Genomic DNA, 13,755 nt, shown 5'->3' with positions numbered 1-13,755 from the left:
TAAAGATTTGATGTTAACAAAAATGGTTTTAATATGTAAATATGAATGCCTTTAGTTTGCCCCTGTTTGTCTATTAGTCTGTTTCATTTATCCTCTCTGGAGGAGGATCCTTTCATGATCTTGAATACATTTCATTAGGTATGTTGCATTTTTAGAATAAAAATACAACAGTTTTGTGTCTTGGATTAATCCTGCTGCTGCTCTGAGAAACTGAAAATCAAGAATGTGATGCACTTTTTACATTACGATATACCATACCTTTATAGGTTGCTTTGATACCTTTCCTGTAGCACAGCCACTAACAAAAGTGAATGAATTTTAAAATTCTCTTTGGGAGGGAATCAGTACAAATAACTTTGTGGTATTGGCCTATGAAGGACAATAACTTAGGAAAATAAAAATTCTGTTAGTATTACACTTTTTGGCCTTAAAATGTCTTCTACTACTGAAACTCGTTTAATTCTAGTTTTGTTTCTATTATTTCCTCTCTCTGCCTCAAAAAGAGGAGCTGGGAAGAATGGCTTAAAGGCAGTAATATTATTGGTTTGTTGTTGATCTCTCTTGGAAAGAAAACAATTGTCTACTATATAAGCTAAGGACTTATTTTTTTGTTCATATACAGAAGAGAAATAATGCTGCCCCAAGCAAATCATATTTACCTTAATCAGATCAATCAGAACTCCAACTATTCTGCTTCTCTAGTATATTTTTACTTAGCAAAGATAAACAAGTATAGTAGGAATGTTACTTGACAAGAAAAAAGTCATTTTTCAAGCACATATCCAAACTTGAAGGATATTAAACCCAAAATAGGAGGAAAAAACACCAAATGGGGTGGAGGAATATGAGAAAGATGTGGTCCAAAGCTATCTGGTTATATTTTGATGTTGCCAATATTGCAAAGCCAAAATTTTAAGTTGCTTATTTAATATATTTCTTGGCCAGAGATCTATTTTTATATCAATGTGCCTTGCATGTATATTAAAAAAAAAAAAATTTGGAAAGGCCATGTAGTAATGCCTGAGATGGTTGATGGTTCTTGCCACCTCACTAATTTTTATGCAGTATGAAATGCTCATTCTATCACCCAACTGGTGCTCTCTGTTTAAAGTTATAGATCTTGTCACAAACTGGAACTATTTTATAAACTGGGGAAGTGATTTAATTTACTTTTTTTGTTCTTAGTCTGTTAGTGGCTGTTCTGTAGTGGGAAATAGTAAAGGATTCTTCACTCCCTTTCCCTCCCCCCTTAGCACCTTCTTCAGATAATGTGATGACACCATATCTTGTGTGTTTTGAAAAAAGTTTCAGCTTGCTGTTTCCTTTAGTGTTATAAAAAAAAGTGTTATTAAAAGCATTGTTTGCAAAATCTAGGGAGATAACAGTCCGCTTTAATTTGGAATTCTTTGTGAGCTATGATCCAGGTTATTGGCTCTTTCCAACGTTAAATTTTTTTATTGTTAAAGCACCTTGCTTAGAAAATTTTAAATACTTACGTGTGCAACAATTGTCTCAAAGTAACGAACTGTGCAATTCTTGTCATTAAAAGAAAAAAAAAAAACTCTCCCTGATGTGACTTGTTAGTTTCTCTGTATTTCCTGCCAGTGTAAATGTGAAAAGCTTTGCTTGCATTACGTTTTAGAAATGCATTTTGCACACTCGAATTTTGCCGAAGCTCCATGAAAAGGTTAGATCAAAGTAGATGAATAAAGCTATGCACATGTTTTGAAAGTTAATTTGTGTGTCATTACCAAAGTGACCTATCCTTATTTCTTTGCTGTTCTTAACTTCACCATCTTTAAAAACATGGCTCAAAATTACAGTACTGGGCTAGCTCGTCTATGGAAGCAGAAGAAAGGAAAGCTGGCACCTATTTTAGTAAACTTCAGTTTAAATCAGAGCTTGACTTGTATCTACTAAAGGGCTTCTCTTGAAACAGGGCATTTTTATCAGTTTTACAAACTGCTGGATGCTCTTTACTTCCTCAGTGAAATTTTTGGTTTATTTGATCAAGTAAAAATGGGAAGTAATTCAAACTGAAATGAAGGAAGGATCTTTGCCACATGGAGTTCTGTGACAATTTTATGACTTAAACCTGGTTTAAAGGTAGGATAACATTTTTACCTTTATTACTTTAGTGTAAATTTGGTTTAATGAATGAATGATTGGCTTAAAATTAGAATCATTATCTTGCTTAAGTATCTAAGCACAGGTTGTTTTAAAGATAATGTATGTCTTTAAAAAATTGCCCAAGTCGATTAGAACAAGTTTAGAATTTGGGCAGATTTGGTTAAATTGCTGCAATCTGCATGTATTAAATAGCTTTACTTCACATGTATGTGTACTTAAAAGATTGTGTAGATATACTGGCCAGGTTTTGTCAATCATCTTTTAAAATATTGTTTTGTAATCTCTCCAGGACCTTGGTAGAAGAGGCTAATAAGTTTAAGTAGAAGATAATACTAATGGTATTTTCCCCATGCTTCTAGATATAAAAGAAATCCTTGTTTTATAGCTTTATCCTATGTATAAAAGAGTGTTACTTCTCTGTCATCAAGTGTGCTCTTGGTGTATGTTGTTGACTTTGAAAACACAGCAAACCCCTTCCTTCTGTATCTTCACTAAAAGTGACAGTTAAAAACTAAGTCTACTAGTCAAGACTCGAAAGGTGGCCAATAATGCATGCACGGCCTTAAAAGGCATAAATGCAGGAGCGTAGCATTATCTTAGTTGGCTCTGGCTTCTCAGCATCCGTCAGTAGTTCACTTCTGTTCAGTCTTAGGACATATTTGGAGGAGCAAAATTTGTGTGTTGTGTGTCAGAATATAGGAGCTGAGTTACCTCAATCTGAGGGAAAGGATATAATTAGTGGACTACAGTTAAGTTAGAGGATGTTTTTCCTTCCCTCTCCCAATTAAAATTTTTTTCTCTGTATTGCCCAGTCAAAAAGATAGGCTTTTTCTAGGTAAAAGAATAGTGGCCAGAAATTTACCCTTTTGCTAAATGCTTAGGTATTTGCCATAGCTGTTTCTGATACGGATTCTGAGGAAGTGTCAGTTACATAATGATCTTCCTTTATGATGTCTTATTTCATGTTCAGTGTTTTAAAAATATAAATTACAAACACTCTACATCCATACCAAGATTTACTTATTTTATCAGAAAAACAAACTTGAGAACTTTGTAGATTCAATTAAGAGACAATAAGTGTACATTGTTGAATAAAAAATTTTAAAGTTTCTGAAGTGTTCGTGTTATCTTTTACGTGCTTTAACAAAAGTTACAGAAAACTTAATTTTGTGACATTATAATGATATATTTCTAAAGGGTAAAATGTACAAATTTAAGTCTTAAATGTGCCATGGTCATATATCATGGTTTTAAAAAACAATTACATTATTAACATGCTTAGAAATGGCATGTTTATTGAAAAATCATCTGTGAGAACAACTATCCTGCCTTTTTGCATGACATTGAGCCTTATGTTCTTCCAATTAAAATGAAAAACCAAAATTGAGCTAAGCAATTCAGCAACCAAAATTAGTTGCTGAGATTCTGGATTTATTCATAACTTTGTGTAGAAATAAATGCTAATGCATATTTGAGAAACTTCCTAAGTTTGTTTAGCATTGATTCATCACCAAGTTTTTAAAAAAATGCTGACATCAACATTACTTTAGAGAAGGGGATGAGGAGAAAGGATGCAGAAACATTTACCAAAAATGTGTCTGTCACTGTATAGACTGACAACACTTCAGTTATTGCTTTAATGTTATTTGAGATGGGGAATAATTTAGCTTGGCATGGTAAGTGACTTGCAAAATCACAGAAGGAAATATGGGGTTTTATTGAAACTTGTTTCTAGAAATTCTCAGCCATGTAAGTGTGATTTATATAAAGCATGGTAGTTAAATCAGTCTGCAGCTTTTTTTTTTTTAAATGACATTCATTGTGTATTTCAGCTAACATTTGGAAGCAGTGTCTGAGTAGAAACAAAATTCATCCTAGGTTGCTTAACAAGGTCTCATGCTTGGATTCTCTTGGAGCTTTTAATCCACTACTGCTGGATACAGCGAATTGATTGAACAAGGGAAGTCTGGGCATGAAAACCCCACTCTCTCCAGTGTTTATAGTCTCCTCCATGACGGTCACATTCCAAGATATACTGATAGCCGCAGTATCCGGGATACTGGTAGCAAACCCAGCTAGAAAATCCAAAGCACATTGGACTATTAAAACTAGTTAAAAACAAGTCAACGCCCCAAAACAGCTCTTCAGTGCAATTGGTATGGAATGCTGCTAGGCTTAGAAAATATGACAGGCACCATTCATGAGGATAATATGGCTATAATTAATTGAAAATTAACCTTTGTGCAAAAGGATGTGAGAGTAGTCCATATGGTTCCATAGACTCGGGGCAGGGGGAGGAGAAAAAGCAGTCACCTTAAATTGGTACCAAGAATTTGAGATTAAAAATTGTAACTAGATTGTGACAGCCATACCAATATGTTCAGATATGAAATTTGGTAATATATGACCATTGAAATACTAATATTCACAAGGTTTACACCTGCAAGAGTTACTTTGAATTGTACTCTAACACTGTTTTTTTGCACTTATGCCCCAGATTGTATCTTCATGGAACCAACTTCATTGTTGAACCAACCCAGGGCTTGCAAGGAGGGGTAGTCATCACAGGTCTCCCATTGGCGTCCAATGAAATTTTCTTTCTCAAAGAGGGTAATTTTGGACTCCTTATGATTCTGTAATCCAGAAATTTTTTAAAAGTTTAGTACTAGTGTTACGGCTATCTTAATTTTGTAATTACCATATTTTTCAAAAGCAGAACACTCCTGGTTTACAGAAGGAAGTACATGATTACTGATATAAAAATATTTCAGGCAATATGGAGATTTATGAAACATTTACCCATAATCCCACGTTCGTACCATAACATTTAAAATGTACAAATAGCTGGTATAATACTTTGAGACAACAAAAGACTAATGAAAAGAGGCATAAAAAATTACTTGTGGCACACAACCAACCAAAGGATTCACTAATGTGGGAAAAGATCCTACAAATTAATAAGGAAAGTAAGTTCATGTATGTTGTATGGTGTTGGAAATAACCTAAAGTAGGGCGTGTGAATACTACACAAGTATTAAGAAGGCAGAGACCTGAATGAAGTACAAAAACAGTCAAAACTATCCGTCGTGATAGAAACGGGAAGAGCAGTTGATTGGAAAGGGACATCAGGGAACTATATGGGGTGATGGAATTGTTTTATTGTGAGTAGGGTATTGCTTACTGTATGTACATATTTTTCAAACTCACAAGAGTATATACTTAGGAAAATTGAAGAGTTAAAGTGAGATGAAAACACATCTAGATAAAGCAGTGCACTTTAGATTTATAACTTTAGATTACTTTCTTCACTACTTGAATTTTGGGATTTCAAACCAAGATGAGGTCATTAAGATCATGAGAAAATAACATGATATAGAGGAATATTTGGAAAGGTGGTAGCCCAGCCTCTGTCCCAATAAGGGGTGATTTTCAACAAACCTTTGAAGATCATCTTGCTTCTGCTTGAACTCTCCAAAACTTTAGAAGCATCCTACTCTGATAGAGAATTGGATAATGTTTAGTATTAGAAACAAGGTTATGAATCAAAGGTAAAACACTGGAAGGTTTGCCTATTTCTTTGGTTATCCCAGTTATTGAGGGGTTACTTCAGTATTTATCTGTTTCTGGGTAAAATGTTACACAGGTTGAATTTTAACTGACCAATTACTTAGTTTTTACTTCAAGGCTTTCACTAGTTACTTCACTTTTGAAGATCTGAACTCGAGTATCCACTTCCTGCTACCTATAAATAGGAAGGCCTTTACTTTGAGCTTAATGAAACCACCATCTAGTAGAGAAAAATCAAATGGCAAACTTAGACCAGTGTTTTTCTTCTCTTTTCTTCCTGCCCTATTCCCCACATGCACAGAAGTGAAAATTTCAGAGACTCACAGCGGAACAGATGGGGCGGAAGGACATGAGACACTTAATGTGGTAGGCATTACTCCCGCTCCAGGCATCCCAGCAAGGGTATTCTCTTTCCAGGACAAACTGTTGCCCACAGAAGCTGATATGCTCATAACCAATCCAGGTGCCAAAGACAATTAGTGGTATGTGTTTGTGGTGTTCAGAGTCTACCTGGCTCCAGAGAGAAGGGATCTTTTATTTTAAATATTAATAGTGGGGTAAAATATCAAGTCAATTCCAATAGAGCCATATGAAGTAATGTATTTATCACATGAGGTGGGAAATGAGCTGGCAGCTGCACTAAGCAGGTTTATAAATGTGACATTTGTTTTAGGATCATCCACTGAAAGGGTGTACTCGCTGGCTTGAATAATGTGTACTACTACAGTCAGTCTAATTTAGATTTCCTTTCTCTCCAAGTTATCTTATTCTCTACTTGGAGCTCCAGGTTTAGGATAAAGTGACTGACTATTGCTTTGGCTCCAGCCAAACCTAAGGAAGCAAAGGTTTGAATAGGCAGCTAATGGATTAACGGTCTCTTGTTTCCTTGTCATTTTGTGGGTTCCTTCTGCTGTCACACACGCGTATCTTACTTATAAAACCCCTCAGATCAATTTTTCACAACCAGTTCTCATTTACTGACAACACCTTAAAATATGCCTTTTGAAGGGTTAAAGAGATCAATTTTGATGGTGAGCAACCGCTTAGGCCAAAAGAAGGGTTTTCAGGCTGATAAAGGCCTCAACTACACTGCCAAGAGTCAGAAGACAAAAAAAAAGGTCTTCCTCACCGAGATTAACCACCACCAAGAAATTCCTAGAAGACTAAATATGAACGAGCATGACTCTCAAGTCCTGTGGTTGAGTTCCTTTTTATACAGAGAAATTAGCCAGTGATATCTCCTCTGGGACATGGAGAAGGGGAGTAGTTGTAAAGAGGTGGCAGCTTGACTGTTTTCCGCAGGCAAGAAATAACTCAAGGGTCCTGTGGCTGTTCTAAAGGGAATCCTAAGTAGCAACTTGTGGGCTCCAGAAGCACAGATCTGATCACTTGTTACTGCCCCAACCTATGATGTAAATATTTCTTTAATAACTCCCAAATCTAGTACCAACTCACTAAGAACCCCATGTTTCTTCTAGCTCTTTGAGTTACTAAATTACATGTGTTGTGATTTCTTTTGAGATTACATCAGTCATGAAGCCCCTCTCCCAGAAATGATTAGAGTCTGGGGGAACATCTTTCTTCCTCAGTCTCCACTTTTATGGTCTGATGTCTGAGGGGACTAGAAATAAGGGGCCTGACGTTCTGCTGAGGTCCATACTCACGCGTCACATTCCACCTTGAGAGATCGGACGTTATCAAAACTGCGCTCAGAGACATTTGGGCAGGAACTGGTGAACTCCATCCTCTTGCCCCGGAAGTTCTCCTGGTCATAGATGGTTATCTGAAATGAGACTGAATGGAAAAAAGAGAGCTAGAATGTGATACATCAGGAAGAACAGAGGCCTTGGTCAACAGCTCAGCTTGTGCCTGACCCTGTGTTTTCCATCACTACTGCAGCCTAGGATTCCTGATGAGGTCCCTTCCAATATAGACGGGGAAGGAAAGGGTTTGAATTCATACCATTGGTCGATTGGTGGTGTTCACATGCCCAGGCTAAGCATGAGGAGTGGGAAATCAGTTTATGATAGGAATGATCTGCTAGGAAAGATAGCTGGTCCAGGGACAGACCAAGGACTCAAGGACTCTTAATTCACCATGCTTCCTGCAGTTCAGGGGCTAGGATTCTGAGAGTCCCTTTGGCTCCTTGTGGATTATTACTCAGCTATTCTGGACATACCTTCTATAGGAACCTAAGGTGTAGACAGAGAGTTATAATAAACCCCTTCTATGCCTTGAATTAGAGTTCTTGAACCTGGCCAGAGAACAACTCCCAAAGCTGTAAACTGGCCTCAGAGTTGGTCCAATGAAGAGGGTAGAGGTGTTGAGGGAAACCTAAGGATCAGCCACTTCAGGTAATAGTTACAGCCAAGTTCAGGACAGGAGTCAGAAGACCTGGGTCCTATTACTTATTTGGGATCTGGTGGCAAATCTCTCTTCATTTCTGGGCTCTGAGTTTCTCCATGGCATCATCCACTCGGGCTGCTCAATTCTAAGATAATTTTAGCAGGCAGAGGAGAGCTGAACTGGAAAATAGGTATCATCTCCCATTAATTATGGGCTCCCAGGGTCATCCTTCTTGTCCAAATGGGGCATCCTAAGAGATCCTTCCTGAGAGAGCATCTGGACCTTGATCGGTACGAACTGAAAAGCACAGCCTGAACTGTGGCAACATCTCACATCCTACCTTGTTAGATTTCTCAGTTTTCTCTGTGCTGGGGGTGGGCTTACCTTCCATAGCCCCACGGACCCTGGCATGGGGTTGGTTTGAGCCATCTGGGTGGTTGGAAGTGTTTCTGGAAGACAGAACACACACTAATGACATGGCCTCTGGGATGGGAGATGAGGTGTTGGAGGACAGGGGAAGAAAAGGAGGCTTGAAGTCCAGTAGACAGGCTTTGGCCGGGGGTCTGGCTCTGCCTCTCACTAGCTGAGTCCCTGTTGCCATCCATCAGTAAAGCTTCTATGTGCAGAGCTATTGCAAGGATTAAAAGCAATAATGCAGGTAAAGCCCTGCATTATGCATGGTGACCTCTTGATAAATGTAGCTCTCATCCACTTGCCTGCCTCCAGATACCCCCTACAGGTGGCAGCATTGCCTCAATCTTACATACCCCAGTATAAAGTCCTTGGCAACCGTTTAGTCCAGACCCCTCATATTACCAGTGTGTGATCTCTCATCCATCCAGCTCTTCACAGCCCTCAAACTGACTGGCTGTGCATGGCCATGCTACCATCCCCTCCCTACTTCTCTGTCTCCTCCACCGACCCAGCTCCTCAGGGACTTCGCTGTTTTCCCCAGCCTGCAGTGACTTGCTTTCTTTCCTGACTTCTAACACTCATCACAGTATTGCTCTGTGCTCCTACTGCCTATGTCATGGTGAACATCCTAACAGCAGGGCCTGGGCCTCCTGAATGATTGTTGTAGCACCAAGCTGAGTTCACTGGGAGGCTGGGGGTGGGGAGATGGGTATGGGTGCCGTTGAAAAAGACTTATTGAGGGAGAGTGAGGAAGAAAAGAGGGTAATAAAAGCTAATACTTAATGGCTCACTCTGAACCAGGCCCTGTCCTAAATGCTCTACATGCATTAATACATTTAGTTTCCACAACAAGCCTATAAGGTAAGTACTATAATTATCCTCATTTTTCCGATGAGGATACTGAGGCTCATAAAGATGAAGTAGAAAGAAAAGATGGTAGGAACAATAAAGAAGGGAAGGATAAGGGGGAAGGGAGAGAAGAAAGAAGACAGACAGAAAGAATAGCCATTCATGGCGCTTCCCTCTGACTGGTATCGGGCCCAGGGACTAATACATGTAAATTCTATGATATGTCCGTTCATTCTGAACTTCTGAAAGCATTTCCCATCTCCTGCCCCCTATATCTTCTCCCCATGCTCCATGAGCCTACCATTTATTGGAGCCGCATGCCTCCTCCCAGGCATGATGACTAGGGTAGCGGTTTATTGCCATATTAGTGACTACTCTTGGGGTGGCAAGAGAAGGCGGCCTCCATACAGAGTTCCCCACTCTTCTCCAGCCATCCTAGGAGGCTCCGACCACAGGCATGAAAACTAAGTTCCCTCCTGCGCCTATCTCTGCAGGGGAAAGAAAGGAAGGGCCAGAGCATGCTCCGGGACCTTACTCACCCAGCTCCCACTGCACAGTCTGGGTCGCTACCTGGTGCCACTTTCTCTGTGGCCCTGCTCTTTATAGTCCTGCAGGCTCGTGGACTCTGGCGCTGTCAGCACTCTTCTTTCCCTCTGCTTTTGTTCTCCCTGATCCCCAGAGATTTCTTTGGTGGCTCAGCCTGCTGGGCAGGCATCCCTCAGGCTTTGTTTAAACTGGGGAAACAGAAATCCAGAGAAGCCCCACTGCTGTGGGCCTGTGGGCGAGGCTGGTGGCTGCAAGCCTCAGTGGCTGTGGTCTCGATCTCAGAGCAGCTGGGAGGTAAGGACAGGTCTCTGCATGAGTGCTTGTCCCCTGTCCCTCTCCAGATTCCTCATGCCACCCCAGGCCCTTCCTAAGACCTCATATAGAACACATCGAAGTGCACCTCACTTCCCATATAGGAAATATAGTTTTTGTCTTTGTTGTTAAAAAATGTGAAGGATTATTACAATTCTGAACTTCATTAAGAAAAAAATAGGCTTTGCCTGGTGTGGCTAAGTTGGCTGGGCATTGTCTCGCAAAGTGAAAGGTCACCAGTTTGATTCTCCATCAGGGCACATGCCTGCATTGTGGGTTTGGTTCCTGCCCCAACTGATTGATGTTTCTCTCTCACATCGATGTCTCTCTCCCTTTCTTTCTCCCTCCCTTCCCCTCTCTCTAAAAATAAATAAATTATATTTTATTTTTAAAATTATATTTTATTGATTATTCTATTACAGTTGTCTTGATTTTTCCCCCTTTGCACCTCTCTACCCAGCACCCCCAGTCCTTCAGGCAATCCCCCCACCATTGTTCATGTCCATGGCTCATGTGTAAGTTCTTTGGCTGCTCCATTTCCTATACTGTTCTTTACATCCCCATGGCTATTCTAAATAAATAAATTTTTTAAAAATTTAAGAAAAAAAATGGTTCACTCTGTTCTTGGAAATCTTTGTTATACTATATTTATGTATAAATATGTAAGAGTTAAATTCAATTATGGTTGACTGGTAGACATGACTCTCTGTAGCTGTTTCATTAAATATTTATTTTAATTTTGCAATTTTCTTTTAAAATGTTTAAGTCAATTAATCTTTTTAGGTTTTTAACATACTGCTTTAGGCCCTTGGCAGTCTCACAGGCCCAAGGTACTATACCTATAGTACCCTAACAGGTAAAAAGATCTCTCTGGAAGTTCAGGGCACTTGGTGAGGTTATTGTAGAGGAATCATGGGCTTTGCCAGGAGTCCTGAAGGGGAGGCTGTGTTGTTTAAGCATCACAGCTAGTGTGAGAAGCAATGATAGGGTACAGTGGGTGGGGAGGGGACTTTGAGCCTGGGAGATGTAGGTTCAAATCCCAGCTCCTCTGTCTGGGTGACTGAACAAATCACTCGGCCTCTCTCAACTCCAAGAAAGAAGATATCTGCTTGACACATTGCTGGCTTATTATCATGTGTTATCCTACTGTCGTTCTGGCTGCAGATACTGTAGAAAACCTGATAGCAGCTTGAAGAGAAGAAACTTTTCCCAATGAATTTCTCCTAATCCCTCTGCCAATCTCTCTAGCCTGTGGCTCAAGGTTTGCCAGAGTCCCCCATTCTCAGAACCAAAACTCAGGGGGCAAATTCTGGTATGTACACAAGTATTTGTAGATTTAGGCAGAATATTCCAAAGGTACAGGTCTACTAAGGTACAGATACTAAGCACAGTGTGCCACACTGGGATATTTCTGCAGCTTTATAAATTGGTGATGTCTGGATAAATAGTTGGCAAGGGACAGAGTCGCCTTAGGGATGATCATGACAGGCTCTGGCAGGCTGGTGGCTGTGCAAGGGCTCAAGGCATCAGCTGTCCATGGCTGGTGGTTCTTCCTCACCTGTTCTCCTCCTCCACAAAACTGAAGTCTTCAGGCAACACTTATTTGGTTATTTATTCATTCACTTATTCCCTAACCTCTGTTTTGGCTTAGGCGACCCTTCAATGTTCTCTCATGGAACCCTGTACTTCTCCAATTGTTGCATTGATCATGCTGTAGAAATTACTTAAGAAACTAGAAATATTGGGCTCCAAGGAGGGGAAATGAGGCACTTGGGACTCGGGAATAGAATAAAATCTTTCACTATATGTTTTTCTGTACTTTTGAGTTTTGAACAATGTAAACATTTTATATCAAAATAAAGTTATTTTTGAAAATAAAGAAACTGATTGCTTGATTATCTGCTTCTTTCGCTAGTCTAGAAGTCTAGACTTCACTAGACTGCTCTGTGAGGGCAGGGGCTTCATCTGTCCTGTTCATCATTGTATCTTCCGCTCTGGGCGTAACTCCTAGCTCAATAAATATGTTTTGAATAAATTAATGGCATCCTATGATGGGGTTTTGTGATTCTGTAGGCACACGATACAGTCCTGACTTACCCTAGCCACACTGATCTGCCTGTGTGGTTTTTGTGCATCATATAATCTCAGCATTTTAATTTGGGAGCTTTATACGCACTGAAGAGTTAGTACAGTGAAGACTGATTGAGCCAGTTTTTTATTTTTGCAGAAAAGTGGAGCTTTTTTATGTTTGGCTGAAAAGCCCAAAACTATTGTGTGTGTTGGGGGGTCAGGGTTATTGTGCAAACAATTTACCAATATCCACTGACTGTTCCTAGAGTCATACACAGCCCCAGCCTGTTTTTCCTCCACTTTCCTCAATTATCTCAAGTCTGTGGAAGTTGGAAAAAGATGACCAGGTCTCGAACGCTAGCCACCATGCTTTTCAGATATTACCTCACTATGGTTTTTAACCAAGTTCTAGCAGACACCCCTCAGACATTGTCCGGAACTGGTGCTTCATTTGCTCCACGTTGTTTACCTCCAGCCCCCACCACCTCTCCCCAGGAAAGTCAGGATGCAGCTACTCCAGGAGTGCAAATGAGGGGAGCAGCCAGCTTGTTGTAATCCCTTCTCCCAAACTGGGTTTGTGTCTCTCCTGGTCACCCATAACAGTAACTACAGCTTACTGAGCATGTACCGTCAACCACACAATGCTTCCTTTATCCTCACAATGCCGTGATGTACAGTAGATCATTACTATACTCATTTTAAGGATGAGTTAATTAAGGTTCTAAGGGGCTAAGCTCTGGGCCAGGAAACCCAGCAGGGACTTGAATGCATGACCATCTGACTCAATGCCTATATTCTTTCCTCTGGGCAACTCTGTCTCCCTGGCATAAAGCAAAATGATAACATCTATCTGACCCACTGACTAAGGCTATGTGCCAAGCATGGTAGAGGCTCAGTAGAACTTTACAGATGGCTTGAATGCCCTGGCCTTGCCGCTGGGCCCAGGGAGCCTCACAGGATGAGGCCCAGTGTGGGAGGGTGAGGTCATGGGACCAGGACAGCCCCTGGACTCAGCCCTTTGTGGCAAGAGCATAATGAGGCTGACCAGGCGGCTGAGCAGCATTTCTGTTGTTTGGGAATAAACAGATGGGTACAAAGCAAAGGGCCTAGTCAGCATTCAACCAGCATCTACCTGCCCCCATGAGGAGCTGCTTCTAGGGGACCTTTACTGCCCTGTCCCTTGTTACCCCCTTAAGCAAGCAGGAGAGCCAGGGCCTGGGAGTCCTGAGAAGGCACAAGCACTGGGAGAGAACTCTGGAGGCACCTCGAGCCTCCAGTTCTTTCTGAGCAGTGTCTGAGGTCATCCATTTTCTGCTTCCAGGCACAAACGGGCACCCACCTGCTTGGAGGGCTGCTGTGCTAAGGGCCCAGCCTCCCTAGCCTGTTCCCCTGGTGTGTAACTGGCTTGAGGGCATTTTAACTCAATTCATTCTAGCTGAATTTCTTGGTACTGCATTTCCTATCAACTGGAACTCTATGAAACTGTTAGAAAAATAGGTACGAGACGGCACTTACCCTACT

General features: G+C 40.6%; 1 protein-coding gene across 1 annotated transcript; it reads right to left on the bottom strand.

Annotated features, from left to right (window-relative positions):
* Nucleotides 1–4,057: 4,057 nt before the first annotated feature.
* CRYBA1 (crystallin beta A1) lies at nt 4,058–12,858 on the bottom strand. The gene is given in 7 exon segments (XM_054572996.1): nt 4,058–4,205; nt 4,615–4,763; nt 6,022–6,166; nt 7,368–7,480; nt 8,428–8,492; nt 9,846–9,899; nt 12,852–12,858. Coding segments are annotated over 7 exon segments (681 nt in total).
* Nucleotides 12,859–13,755: the final 897 nt, after the last annotated feature.

Source organism: Pteronotus mesoamericanus, unplaced genomic scaffold (genome assembly GCF_021234165.1).
Source record: "Pteronotus mesoamericanus isolate MK-2021 breed Mesoamerican mustached bat unplaced genomic scaffold, CSHL_Meso_final contig_246, whole genome shotgun sequence".
NCBI classification, from domain to species: domain Eukaryota; kingdom Metazoa; phylum Chordata; class Mammalia; order Chiroptera; family Mormoopidae; genus Pteronotus; species Pteronotus mesoamericanus.
This window is presented reverse-complemented; position numbering and strand designations above follow the sequence as displayed.